This window comes from Ranitomeya imitator, chromosome 3 (genome assembly GCF_032444005.1).
Source record: "Ranitomeya imitator isolate aRanImi1 chromosome 3, aRanImi1.pri, whole genome shotgun sequence".
Taxonomy (NCBI): Eukaryota; Metazoa; Chordata; class Amphibia; order Anura; family Dendrobatidae; genus Ranitomeya; species Ranitomeya imitator.
This window is the reverse complement of record NC_091284.1, coordinates 277,879,974-277,894,545: the sequence shown is the minus strand read 5'-3', so window position 1 is coordinate 277,894,545 and position 14,572 is coordinate 277,879,974. Positions and strand designations below refer to the sequence as shown.

Here is a 14,572-nt window from a genome sequence, read left to right as displayed (position 1 = left end):
TCTTCTCCATTTCAATACACTCTTTCCTATGACCCAGAACATTGGATGAAGAGCCTAGACTTCTGTCTGTGCTCATTAGATGCCTTCATATCTACTTAACCTTTAATAGTCAAACGGTGTCCATTGGAGAATGAAATAAAACAGAGGACCATTTGGTACAGTTTTGTCAAGACTTGCTGGTATAATTAAGAACGTCAGCTTGGCGCGCAAAAAATAAACCCTCACCCAGCCCCAGATAATGAAAAATGGAGATGTTTTGGATTCTGTTTTCACCACTTAAATAAGAAAGGACTTAGACATGTTTGGTGTCTGTGAACTCGTAATGACCTGGAGAATCACATTGGCTGGTCAGTTTTAGCATTTAGTGAACATGGTAAAAAAAAAAAAACTCTGGTATTGCACTTTTTTTGCAATTTCACCACACTTGGAACTTTTTCCCATTTTCTAGTAAAAGATATGTTAAAACCAATGGTGTCTTTCAAAAGTACAACTCATCCCGCAAAACACAAGCCCTCACATGGCCATATCGACCCAAAAATAAAAAAGTTATGGCTCTGGGAAGAAGGGGAGCACAAAACGAAAACGCAAAAACGAATGGAAAAACTTTTGGTCGTGAAGGAGTTCATTTGCAATAGAAAACATGTTTAAGAAAATTGAAATGCCAGAATAGTTTTTTTGCAATAAAAAGCAGCCAAAACTTTTGTATATAGCCCCAAAATGGTACTAATTGAATAATCCCGTCATCAAGCAAAAAACAAGCCCTCACTCGACTCAGGTGTTTTAATGGTAAAATGAAAAACGTTGCTGGTAATAGAAAATAGTGCCAAAAATCACAACAATGCCTCACTTCTAAATAGTCAAAATAATGTTGCTCTTTGAAGGCCAGTCACAGGCTGGGCTTCACAGAAGGACATATAAGGCAGTCATAGGGGCCTTCTGTAGGCACTGGCTGCCATGACGCCTAGCAATTGCATCACATATGGGCCAATAGGAGCTTGTGTAAGCATGCAATGGTGATCGTGGCGTTAAAGGAATAAATGGCCGCTTTTGGAGCAAGCTATGGTCCGTGCTGTTACAGGCAGATGCATTTGACCAATGAAAGATGACCACCTTGGATTTACGTTCAGACTCTCAGCTAATTTTCTCATCTATGGAATATTCTTATGTGGCCAGAAAGACTTTTCTAAATTTGTCATTTTCTATTTGACCTCGCAAATGTGATTAGTTCAGTGTCCATTTAAAGGTACTGACCGTTCTCCTATAAACCTTTTTTATGGGGCTTAATTATACATTTTTCTTGCAGTGATTGTCCAGAAGGAACCTGTGATGGCTGTGTATTTCATTTTCTGTGGGAGACGGAACACGCATGTCCACTCTGTACTGACAATGACTTCCATATCATCACAAGTGCTTGCCAGCATGGCATCCAGGTACTTAATAATTGTCATTTCAACTGGTTGTCCAAGTCTACAATATTTATGGCTCTCCCTTGAAGTCAGGGTGGGTTCCCATCTTCTGGCACCACCAAAAATGTTAACGGTATAGCCTTATATATTTGGTAGTGGCCGTGTCTGGTATTACAGCTCTGAGCAGTCCAGTCCCCTTTAACCCCTTTCTGCCAGCTGACGGAATAGTACGTCAGCTGGCAGTATCCCTGGCTTTGAGGTGGGCTTCGATGGTGAGCCCACCTCAAACCTTCAACAGCTGATGCGTGCGCAATGGGCGCGAGCAGAATCGCAATCCACCCGCACTCATTAACTAGTTAAATGCCGCTGTCAAACTCTGACAGTGGCATTTAACAAGCACTGCCAGCCACGCAGCCGGAACAGTCACGTGATCGGGGGTCATCGCATTGCCATCACAACCAGAGGTCTCCTTGAAACCTCTATGGTTGCTGATGGCAGATTGCTAAGAGTACCACCCAGTGGTCGGCGCTCATAGCAAGCCTGCAATTCTGCCGCATAGACGAGATCTGTGCATCACCTCTATGTAGCAGAGGTGATCGAGTAGTGCATGCTTCTTGCCTTCCATGGAGGCTATTGAAGCATGCCAAAATTAAAATAAAAAATGTGTTTAAAAATATAAAAAAATAAAAAAAATATAAAAATTCAAATCACCTCCCTTTCGCCCCAATCAAATTAAAACCATAAAAAAGTCAAACCTACACATATTTGGTATCGCCGAGTTGAGAATCGCCTGATCTATCAATAAAAAAAGGATTCACCTGATCGCTAAAAGGCGTAGCAAGAAAAAAAATCAAATGCCAAAATTACGTTTTTTTGGTCGCTGCGACATTGCATTAAAATGCAATAACGGGCGATCAAAGGAACGTATCTGCACAAAAGTGGTATCATTAAAAACATACAGTTTTCAGAAAATTGCGCAATTTATTTTTTGTTAGCACACTTTGGAATTTTTTTTACCACATAGATTGAAGTGAATGTAGACATGTTTGGTGTCTATGAACTCGTAATGACGTGGAGAATCACAGTGGCAGGTCAGTTTTAGTATTTAGTGAACCTAGCAAAAAAGTCAAACAAAAAACCAGGGTGGGATTGCACTTTTTTTGCAATTTCATCGCACTTGGAATTATTTTCCCGTTTACTGTTACCATTGGTTTTACCATGTCATGTATTGTTCAAAAGTACAACTCATCCCACAAAAAATAAGCCCTTACATGGCCATATTGACGGAAAAATAAAAAAGTTATGGCTTTGGAAAGAAGGGGAGTGAAAAACAAAAATGAAAATAAGAAAGGCGCTTCGGGGGTGAAGGGGTTAATAGAGATGAGATGCAATTCCAGATGGCATAACCACTACTAAAAATAATGCAAAGTTAAGAATTCCAGCACCCAAATGTGCCCTGAAAAATATATGACCAAAAATGTGAATGACTCTTAGTTTTTTATTATTTTATATGTATGGTGCTTTCTATTGATTTTTGTATATGGCTTCAAATAAGTAAACTAGTATGTATTTTTTAATTTATTATATTATCACTTTTTGATATATTTATACTTTTTTATATATATATATATATATGTACCTATTACTACATAATATGTCATTTTCAACATTGAAATTGCAACACCAATAAGGAAAAGTCATGGAATAATGGAAACCACAGGGTCATTATACATGTTAATTATATGCAAATGATTAAAAAATGGACACACAATCTGGAGGGACTGGAAGCTATGGTAGCACATTTAGGCCATGCAGGCCGGTCACATTAGCACAATTAACAAGCGGCCTGGCATTGTGGTGGTGAAAAACTGTTCCTTGGAAACTTTGATTTAGTGGTGGATATAGTGCAGGGGCGAACTGGGCCGGGGGCAGGGAGGCAAATGCCCCTCCCCAGGCGCACACGTCTGCGCCGAGGCTCGGGAGCTTTCTCTGAGCTGTGTGCATTGCCGTCTTTTACCTTGACGGTTGAGCAGCTCCAACTTTCTCCGCCTTCCCTGGACTTCTGGACTGGGCAGGTGACATGGTTGTAGCGAGAATGTATGGGCTCCTTGCAGGTCCTGACTACAGCCCATACATTCTAGATGTCTCAGTAGTGAATGTACTAGAATGTATGGGCTCCTTCCAGGTCCTCTCAACAGCCCATACAGTCTAGCTGATTCACTGCTGAAAATGATACAATGTATGGGCTTCTTCCAGGTATAGTGTCTGCCGTGACAAAAAGAGGAGCTGCGCCTGCTGGGGATCGCTTGTGAGTAGTGTTGAGCATTCCGATATTGCAAATATCGGGTATCGGCTGATATTCGCTGTATCAGATTTCCGATACGGAGTTCTGATATTTTTAAGATATCGGATACCGAAATCGGAAGTTCCTATAGTGAAATATTGCACTATAATGGAGTGTGGGCGGTGCGTGCGCGGAGACTGCGTCTGTGTGTGTGGGCGGGGTCTGTGCGTGACCTTGCGGGGGTCTGTGCGGGCCTGCCAGGGGTCTAAGCGGCCTGCCGGGGGTCTGCACGGGCCTGCCAGGGGTCTATACGGACCTCTCGGGGGGGGTCTATGTGGCCTGCCGGGGGTCTGTGTGGCCCTCTCTGGGGTCTGTACAGCCTGCTGGGGGGTCTGTGCGGCCTGCTGGGGGTCTGTGCGGCCTGCCGGGGGACTGTACGGGCCTCTTTGGGGTCTGTGCGGCCTGCCCGGGGGTTTGTGCGGGTGTGCAGGCATCGTCCGATGGGACTACAAGTTCCATCAGGCTATGCCTGCTACAATGGCAGTGATTGACACATTAGCCAATGATGGGACAGTAGTAGTCCCATCATCCGGCTAATGTGTTGAATGTAAAAAAAAAAAGATACATGCATACATACATGCATACATACATACATACATACATACATACATACATACATACATACAACATGCTACATACAACATGCTACAAACAATACATTCATACATTACATACAATATATTCATACATTACATACAATACATACTCACCATCACTTGTCATTTTCATCCCCGAAGCCAGAGTCATCTGTAAAAAAGATTAAAATAACAAACAACCAATATACTCCCTGATCCGTAGAAATCCACGAGTGTCCCACGACGATCTCCCATGGAGAACCGCAGCATGAGCTGATGTGACCGCTCTCTAGGGGCTCCAGGAATACAATGACGGGAGGAAGGTATCCTTTCGCACTGTATTCCTCCGCCGCTGTAAAAAAAATAGTCCCTAGTCTCACTTTTGGCATTGCTGTGAGAGAAATTTTCCCATGCAGCAATTGCCATAAAGTGAGACTGAGAGGTTACTATAGTTCAGTGATGCACTGCAGTAGCCATTGTCTCCTGTTAGTGTGCCACTGAAGGTCCTATAGAGCAGTGAAATCACCCGATGTCACTGTTCTATAGGGGAGATCGTCGTGGGACACTCGTTATTAATTGGACTATGGCGGACAGGTACTATACCGTTAATTATTTTACGTTTTTTTGCAGGCGCTGAAGTATGGTAAGTATGGTTAAATGAAGAATATTACTTTTTTCCTAATGTGTGTGTGTTTTATTAACCCTTTACTAGTATTGGATTAATAATGGATAGGCGTCTTATTGACGCCTCTCCGTTATTAACCCGGCTTAATGTCACATTACAATAGCAAGGTGACATTAACCACTTATTACCCCATATCCCACCGCTACATGGGAGTGGGAAGAGAGGGGCTAAGTGCCAGAACTGGCGCATCTTACAGATGCGCCATTTCTGGGGCGGCTGCGGACTGGTATTTGTAGCCGGGGTTGCCAATATCCATGGCCCCTCTTTAGGCTATGAATATCAGCCCGCAGCTGTCTGCATAGCCTTTCTGGCTATAAAATATAGGGGGACCCCACGTCATATTTTGGGGGGGGGTCACCCTATTTTAATAGCCAGTAAAGGCTACGCAGACAGCTGCGGGCTGATATTCATAGCAAGCTACAAATATTGGCCCCCGGCCGTCGGCTTTCCCCCTCTGGCGCAGAAAATTGCGCTGGAGCCCACGACAATTTTTTCCGTATTTTTCTTCTTTTTTTTAAATTTAAATGCTCATCAAGGCCTCTTTCATACTTGCGTCGGTACCAGTCCGTCGCTATCCGTCGGGCCGACGTACCGACGCATGTTGTGAAATTTGTGAACGACGTGGGCAGCGGATGCAGTTTTTCAACGCATCCGCTGCCCATTCAGAAGTCCGGGGAGGAGGGGGTGGAGTTTCAGCTGCGCATGCGCGGTAGAAAATAACGGACACGACGAGCAAAAAAGTGTTCGCTTGAACGTTTTTTCATGCTGACGGTCCACCAAAACACGATGGATCTGTTGCACAACAGATGCGACGTGTGGCCATCCGTCGCGATCCGTCGCGAATACAAGTCTATGGGTAAAAACGCATCCTGCGAGCACATTTGCAGATCCATTTTTTTCTCATAGTTGTATTAGCGCCGGATTGCTACCAATGATAAAGGGGTCTGTAAATGATGGAGGGAGTGCTGCAATTTGCAAATGATGATGGATTAGTGGCTTAAAAAAGTAGTGGGGTGCTGCAAATGATGGATGGGGGCTTCCAATGATGGAGGGGGTGCTGGAAATGATGGAGGGGGTGCTGGAAATGATGGAGGGGGTGCTGGAAATGATGGAGGGGGTGCTGGAAATGATGGAGGGGTACTGCCATTGATGAAGCGGGCTGTAAATGATGGAGGAGGTGCTACAAATGATGAGGGGGTGCGGCAAATGATGGACGGGGTGCTGCAAATGGAGGGGGCTGCCAATGATAAAAGGGGTGCTACAAATGATGGAAGGGGTGCTACAAATGATGGAAGTGAGAGCTGCAAATGATGGAGGGGTGCTGCCAATGATAAAGGGGTCTGTAGATGGTGGAGGGAGTTCTGCAATTTGCAAATGATGATGGTGTGGTGGCTTCAAAAAATAGAGGGGTGCTGCAAATGATGGATGGGGGCTGCCAAAGATGGAGGGGGGGCTGCCAATGATGAAGAGGATGCTACAAAGGATGAAAGGAGGCTGCCAGTGATGGAGGGGGTGCTACAAATGATGAAAGGGGGGCTGCCAATGATGGATTGGTGTGCTGCAAATCATAGAGGCAGGCTGCAAATGATGAGGGGGGGGGCTGCAAATGATGAAGGTGGATGCTACAAATGATGAAAGGGGGGCTGCCAATAATGGAGGGGGTGCTGGAAATGATGGAGGGGCTGCAAATAATGGAAAGGCAGGCTGCAAATGATGGAGGGAGGCTGACAATGATGGAGGGGGTCTGCCAATGATGGAGGGGGGCTGCCAATGATGGAGGGGGTGCTGCAAATGATAAAGGGTCTGTAAATGATAGAGGGAGTACTGCAATTTGCAAATGATGATGGAGTGGGGGCTTCAAATGATGGAGGGGTGCTGCAAATGATTGAAGGGGGTTCTGCAAATAATGGAGGGGGTGCTGCAAATGATGGAGTGGGGCTGCAAATTATGAAAAGAGGGCTGCAAATGATGGAGGGGTGCTGCCAATGATGGAGGGGTGCTGCCAGTGATGGAAAGGCGGGCTGCCAATGATGGAAAGGGTGCTGCCAATGATGGAGGGGTGCTGCCAATGATGGAGGGGGTGCTGGAAATGATGGACGGGATGCTGCCAATGATGGAGGAGGTGCTGCAAATGGAGGGGCTGCCAATGGTGGAGGGGTGCTGTAAATTATGGAGGGGGTGCTGCAAATGATGGAGGGGGCTGCCAATGGTGGAGGGGTGCTGTAAATTATGGAGGGGGAGCTGCAAATGATGGAGGGGCTGCCAATGATGGAGGGTATGCTGCCAATGATGGAGGGGGCTGCCAACAATAAAGGGGGCTGTAAATGATGGAGGGCGTGCTGCACATGATGGAGGGGGCTGCAAATTATGTGAGGGAGGGGACAGGGGACTGCACATGGTGAAGTGGGGGGAGAATGGAGGACTGCAAATGATGAAGTGAGGGTGAAGGGGACTGAAAATGGTGGTGAGGAACGGGAACAGTAATTGAATTGAAGGTGGGGGATGGGGAGAGCAAATGAGGACCTGGGAGAGAGCAAATAATGATGCATTTTCTGGGTGGTGGGAGTAAATGATGTATTGAATGTGGGGGGAAAGCAGTTGATGATAAATAGAGGGTGGGGGTGGAAAAGAAGACATGACAATGAATTGGGGTGGAAGGGCATGTGAATTTAATGAATCGGGGGAGAAGGAGGCACATAGTGGTGAACGTTGAGGATGGTGTGACTAGTAATGAATTGGGGGAAGAGTACAGGGGCTAGTTAATGTATATATTAGGTGGGGAAAATGGCTATTTGTAGTTGGTGAGGGCTCAGTGGTGAATTTTAATTTTTATATTTGAAATGGTGGATTGCATAAAAACGAATTATATATTAATGGTGGGTGCACGTCTGTTTTCAGATGTGTAGTGTAGAAGAAAAAGTGGGGAATGTGCTCTGGAAACACAGCTCTAGGTAAGTGTTGTTTTATGCAGAGACTAGTCCTGGCTGGAAGAAATTATGGCGGTCTGCGCTGCATGAAAAAGAAAAGCAAAGATGAGGTACTTCAGCTAGAGACGTCACTGGTGTTACCTGTACACTAACACTATACACTCTGTTACCGGTTCGCTGTACACTATACACAGAGCTCCTGTATATAATGTCACTTGTGAACACTGTATTACCTATACACTGACATATACAGACCTCCTGTGTATGATATCACTGGTGATCTCCGTATTACCTGTACACTGACACTATATACAGAGCTCCTGTGTATGTTACTGGTGATCACTGTATTACCTGTACACTATATGCACTATATACAGAGCCAATCACAAAAAATAGCCCCAAAGATCTAATGACCCATATAGAAAAGGGCAAAGTACCTGCATACATATGATACACAACCTGAGATACTCTATAGGGAAAAAGAGTCTCAAACCTAGATACTTGATAATACAATAAAGTTTTATTAATACAATACATTAAAATATAATGCAGAAAAGGTGCTAGATTGTACCAAAGGAGGGACTTTATGTCCTGGGAAAACCTACAATCTGAACCACAAATGTACTATAGCCATATACATAATAGTAAAACAGGAATGAAATAGGATACCATGAATAGGCACACTGAGCACAGGGGTCTGGCTACATAATCTACTATAATAGCTGCCAAGAGGCAATACACTAAGATATATGTGCACAAAGAACTCCCAAACAATTCTGCACAGTGGCACACAGGTACTCTAACATATGTTCCTAATGGAAAAAAACAGCTAGTACATACCGCTAAGTGGATCGGTGAGGAAGCCCGGACGTCCCTCTGCCCCGACGCGCGTTTCGCTCTGCTTCTACGGGAGGCGTGTCAGGGCAGGGGGGAAACCGGTTTAAATAATGCGAAGAGAAGTTTTATTGGGCGAGTGATGGAGACAGATCGAACAATGTGATGACGGAAGCCTGGTGGTGTCACAAGTCCTGTTTTTACAAAGTTACATAACTGCGCCTGCGCGCCAGGCGAATACTGTGTGGTATATAGATGGCCCGACTTGCACAATAGAGTACGCAACTACACCTACGTACCAAGGATATCCTGTACGATATATTAAAAGGCCGACTTGCGCGTGCGCCCCAGGTAGAGTATCTAACTGCGCCTGCGTAGTAGAAATGTCTATACAATGTTATCAGCCCAAATAGCGCATGCGCATACAATAGAATGGGTGTGCGTCCCACAACCCATGTAACTATGCTCGCTTACTAGGTATGTTTACTATCGGAGTCCTCACCCACGGTGCTAAAAATAGCGCATGCGCCCGAAGTGCAGCCGCTATCTAATGAAGATCTTATGGAACTAAATAACTGGCGCTTGCGTCCGAAAAATCAGAACAGCTCGTATTAGGCACTGAATGTGCAATATGTGTGAATGAAAAGTGACATAAACTTATTTAAATAGACTAAATATAAAGTGAAAGAATATAGTGATATAATACGGAGCAAATTATTACGCATGTGTTTGCTACAGGACCTGTAGGATAAAACAAGAGGGATCGCAAGCGGTCATGTGTGCCAACACATCAGGGCTATCAGCCCCAATGTATCAACAACACAAGTGACCATTCTAGATCCCTCAAACCCTTGGTACTATCTAGCACCTTTTCTGCATTATATTTTAATGTATAGTATTAATAAAACTTTATTGTATTATCAAGTATCTAGGTTTGAGACTCTTTTTTTTTCCTATAGAGTATCTCCGGTTGTGTATCACTATATACAGAGCACCTGTGTATAATGGCATTAGTGTTGTGTTTTTTTTATTAATGATCAGTATTGTAGTATTTGGTCACTATGTGGTGGTAGTATGTGATCTGGTTATGATGTGGTGGTATTTCTCCCTGTATGTGGTATTATTTGGTCACTACATGGTGGTAATATGTGATCTGGTCATGGTATGGAGGTATTTGGTCCTTGCATGTGGTATTATTCAGTGACAATGTGGTAGTAATATATGGTGTGGTTATGGTGTGACGGTTTTTGTCTCTTGCATGTGGTATTAGTGGTCATTCTAAAAAATATATGTGACTCATTCCCCTAAAGAAAAATAAATAAAATTAAACCTAAAAAGAGGATTGGATATTTTAGGAAATGTTTAATAGGCAAGAGTAGAGTAGGGCCCGGCCAAAAAAGTCTACCTTGTCGTGGTGGTGGCTTAAAAATTCTTTTGGCCAAAACAAAAGCTGCTGGTTTTATGTATGTGATCTGGTGTTTGCTGGGAATTGTTAATATCAGATTGGTAAGCATGTGGTGTAGAAGATGAGTTATTCCAAGAGTGGGTGGTGGGACTGTGGAAGGTTCACGTTGTGGAGGCAGAACTGGGGTAGAGCCTGGGCAGAGTCTCAAGTGGTCCCCAAAATTCCTAGTGGCAGCCCTGACTGTAATCGTGTGTGTGTTCTGCAGGACTGGTATCTACCAATATACGGTTCCTGTAAGGTGGGAATATTGCTCTTTTTAGTAGCTTTTTTTAAAATTTATTTAGTAACAGGTTATGCTTTGGTCGTTTGGTGTCATTTGTCTCTATATAGAGTGTTTTGCTATGTAGAGGCAAAGGTCATTATATTATGTATTCGCGGTGTGGTGGTGATGGTAGTGGGCATTGTGCAGCCGTATTGTTTTGGCCTTTTATAGTAGTAATATTAATAATATTGGTCTTTGCATTGTGTGTTTTTGGTTAGCAACAGTGGTATACTGTAATTATATATACATGCTATATTAAATGGCTAAAGGTTGGTCATATGGGGAGACATGCACTTTGGGGCTTGGGCCCTTGATCTTTAAGGACCCTAGCAATGCCCCTGCTTTACTGTGTGTTTACATGTCCGTGCTTCTGGAGTTGTATGTATGTTTGTAAGTAAGCTCAATTATGGTGCCATATCTAAGCAGTAACCTTGGTCCTGGTACTGTATCGATGTAGTAATCTAGATTCTGGTACGATATGCATGTGGAGCGCCCCCAGACACAGGGCCACGCGTTCTCAGTACCGGGCCTCTCTGGTTCGGTTCTGAAGCTGTCACGGTGGCTAGACCCGGTCTGCGACTCTGCTAAGGGGCGTCCAATAAAGGTGGTACAGTCTGTCAGGGATTCGTGACGCCACTTGTGGTGTTCAGTCAGGGTGACCGATGCTGCTGTGGGGTCCGCTGGGGTGATGGAATGGCAGCTGGATGGTATACCTTCCCACAGGTGAAGTATGTCCCCAGGGCTTCCCAGTAAGGTGGATGGTGATGGTGTGAGGTGCAGTCAATAACGAGGACACAAGGTTGCAGTCTCTTTACCTCTTTACTGAAGACTTCAGGGTCCGCAATCCAGAGCACGCTTAACAGGGCTATATGAGACCGGCCGGTCCGATGGGCACTTCCAGAATTCCCTTTGCAGGTGGAAATCGTTGCCTACCAATAGCGCCTGTGTGTTGTAGTGCTACCCTGCTGAGCATTCGGAATAGTCCTCACAACTTCTGTTCTCGTTCAGTCGTTCTTTCTAATATGTTCCAGATGTTTCTAGTTCAACGTTCCCCAGGTATGTTATGGCTAGGACGCACCCATATGACGGGAAGGCCTGGAGGTCTTCCGGGACCCTAGAGTCGCCCCTCTCCCACTTTTGCCCCCTATGTCTTCGTAGGTGTTTAGGTTAGACAGCCAACCTATAATTAACTGTCCTGCGGAGTTTGAAGTAAGGTGTAGTCATTTACTCCCTCGGTGTCCCGGCCACCGGCTACGCGCCTCAGGAGGATGTTCCCTCGGTCTCACGGCACGACTCCTACTGGCTCTCCTTTGTGCTTGATCTCATTTCTCACTGTCTCACAATATCCTTCGCTTTGTCTCTTTCTTGGGATACCTGTTATGATACGGTGGTTTAGGAGCAACATTGAACGAGCTCTGAAGGAAGTGGTAACTGTACTGACCGCAGTCCCTAAGCTCAACACAACACTAGAAGTAGCCGTGGGATGCTCCTAACTCTCCCTAGGCACCTCGTCACAGCCTAAGAGCTAACTACCCCTAAAGATAGAAGCAGGAAAACTATCTTGCCTCAGAGAAAATCCCCAAAGGATAGATTAGCCCCCCACAAATAATGACTGTGAGTGGAGAGGGAAAAGACATACACAGAATGAAACCAGGGATGAGCACAGGAGGCCAGTCTAGCTAAATAGATAGGACAGGATGGAATACTGTGCGGTCAGTATTAAACACTGCAAAAATCCACGCAGAGTTCACAAAAAAATCTCCACACCTGACTAAAGGTGTGGAGGGCAAATTTGCCTCCCAGAGCTTCCAGCAAGACAGAATTAATTCATACTGATAAGCTGGACAAACATAGAAAGCACAGAACGGGTAAGTCCACAATCTATGGACAGAAAAGAGCAAGCAAAAACTTAGCTTTGCTGAACTGGTCAGGATAACAGGGAAATCCAAAGAGATGTGAATCCAACCAGGAACCATTTACAAGTGGCACTGGCTGAAGGAAAGAGCCAAGCATAAATAGCCGAGCAGAAAAGACGATCAGTGGAAGCCGCTGCAGACAGCTAAATCCAAGGAGCAGCCATACCACTAGAAACCACAGGAGGGAGCCCAAGAGCAGAACTCACAAAAGTGCCAGACGTGTCCATTTTTTGGTCAGTATTGAACCAGCAGCACTGAAGACTCTTTCTGATAGCACACTAGAAGCAGGGCAAGGGAGCTCCTGTAATGCATATTCTGCCAATTCAGGCCAGGTGTCTATTTTAGATGTCCAGTAATCAAAGGGGAATGATATGTGAGGGAGAACATCGATAAGGGAGGAAAAGTAGTTCGTAACCATACTGGACAAATGCTGTCTCCTGTCTCCTTGAATCGATGCAGCACTACCTGTCGTGTCAGCGGTCATTGTGAAATCACTCCACAACCTGGTCATAAAACCCCTCTGTCCAACGCCACTTCGGATTTGTGCACCTCGAACACCTCTGCCATGTTGCCCCCTACGGCTCGTGTGAGAACCATCACCGCCGCTGTGTGCTGGGAATGCCTGAACCAAACGGTCTACAAGAGTTGCTTATTTGGTAGCCAATATTTGATCAAGGTTCTCATGTGGCATGATATTTTGTAATTTTCCTTTATATCATGGATCCAGGAGGCAGGCCAACTAGTAATCGTCATCGGTCATCATTTTGATAATGCGGGGGTCCCTTTTTAGGATACGCAAGGCATACTCAGCCATGTGGGCCAATGTTCCAGGTGTCAATTCACTGCTTGTGCTGGGTTGAGGAGCACTTTCTTGCAAATCAACATCACTTGTGTCCCACAAAAACCCTGTACCTGACCTTGGGAACGCCACCAGTTTCTATTGCCCCCTGTGAAGCATCCTCCTCCCATAAATATTCATCCCCATCATCCTCCTCCTCCTCCTCCTCCTCTTCATCTGCCACCTCGTCCAGGAGAGTTCCCTGAGCAGACAATGGCTGACTGTCATCAAGGCTTCCCTCCTCCTCGGCTGCAGACGCCAGCTCCTTAATGTACGTCAAACTTTGCATCAGCAGACGCATTAGTGGGATGCTCATGTTTATGATGGCGTCGTCTGCACTTACCAGCCGTGTGCATTCCTCAAAACACTGAAGGACTTGACAGAGGTCTTGGAGCTTCGACCACTGCACACCAGACAACTCCATGTCTGCCATCCAACTGCCTGCCCATGTATGTGTATCCTCCCACAAATTAATTACAGTACGCCTCTGTTCGCACAGCCTTTGAACCATGTGCAGTGTGGAGTTCCACCTTGTTGCAACGTTGATTATTAGGCGGTGCTGGGGAAGATTCAGCGATCACTGATGGTTCAGCATACGGCTGGAGTGTACGGGCGACCGGCGGATGTGCAAGCAAAGTCTTCGCACCTTCAGGAGCAGGGCTGGTAACTCTTGATAATTTTTGAGGAAGCACTGCACCACCAGGTTCAAGGTGTGAGCCAGGCAAGGTATGCGTTTCAGTTATGAAAGGGCTTTGGCAGCCATAAAATTCCTTCAGTTATCACTGACTACCTTGCCTGCCTCAAGATGTACACTGCCCAGCGATGACAGTTTGTTGCTGCAAGTACTCGGCCAGTACTTCCGCAGTGTGTCTTTTGTCACCCAAACACTTCATTTCTAACACAGCCTGCTGACGCTTACCACTAGCTGTTCGATTGCCTTGTGCAGGCGTGTACTACCGAGGACAGAGAATGAACTTCAATCCAATATTGCAGCCAGCATGCAGCCAGCGGGTAAGGAAAGGGTGAATCAAACACCCGAAAACTCCGCCCATATGACCCAAAACCAGTCCCGCCAAATTCAGGTGACAGGTTCCCTTTAAGGTTAAAGGAACACTTTAAGTCCATCTAGCTCAACCCATAGCCTAACCTAACATGCCCTAACATGTTGATCCAGAGGAAAGCAAAAAAAACCCATGTGGCAAATAGTAAGCTCCACTTGGGGAAAAAAATTCCTTCCCGACTCCACATACGGCAATCAGACTAGTTCCCTGGATCAACGCCCTATCAAGGAATCTAGTATATATACCCTGCAACATTATA

General features: G+C 45.3%; 1 protein-coding gene across 1 annotated transcript in view; it reads left to right on the top strand.

The window, feature by feature from the left end:
- ELAPOR1 (endosome-lysosome associated apoptosis and autophagy regulator 1) overlaps positions 1–14,572 on the top strand; it is a 349,091-nt gene that overhangs the window by 265,936 nt on the left and 68,583 nt on the right. Inside the window, exon 19 of the mRNA XM_069756493.1 lies at positions 1,304–1,430. Within this exon, the coding sequence (XP_069612594.1) occupies positions 1,304–1,430 (127 nt within the window). The remainder of the gene's footprint in view (positions 1–1,303; positions 1,431–14,572) is intronic.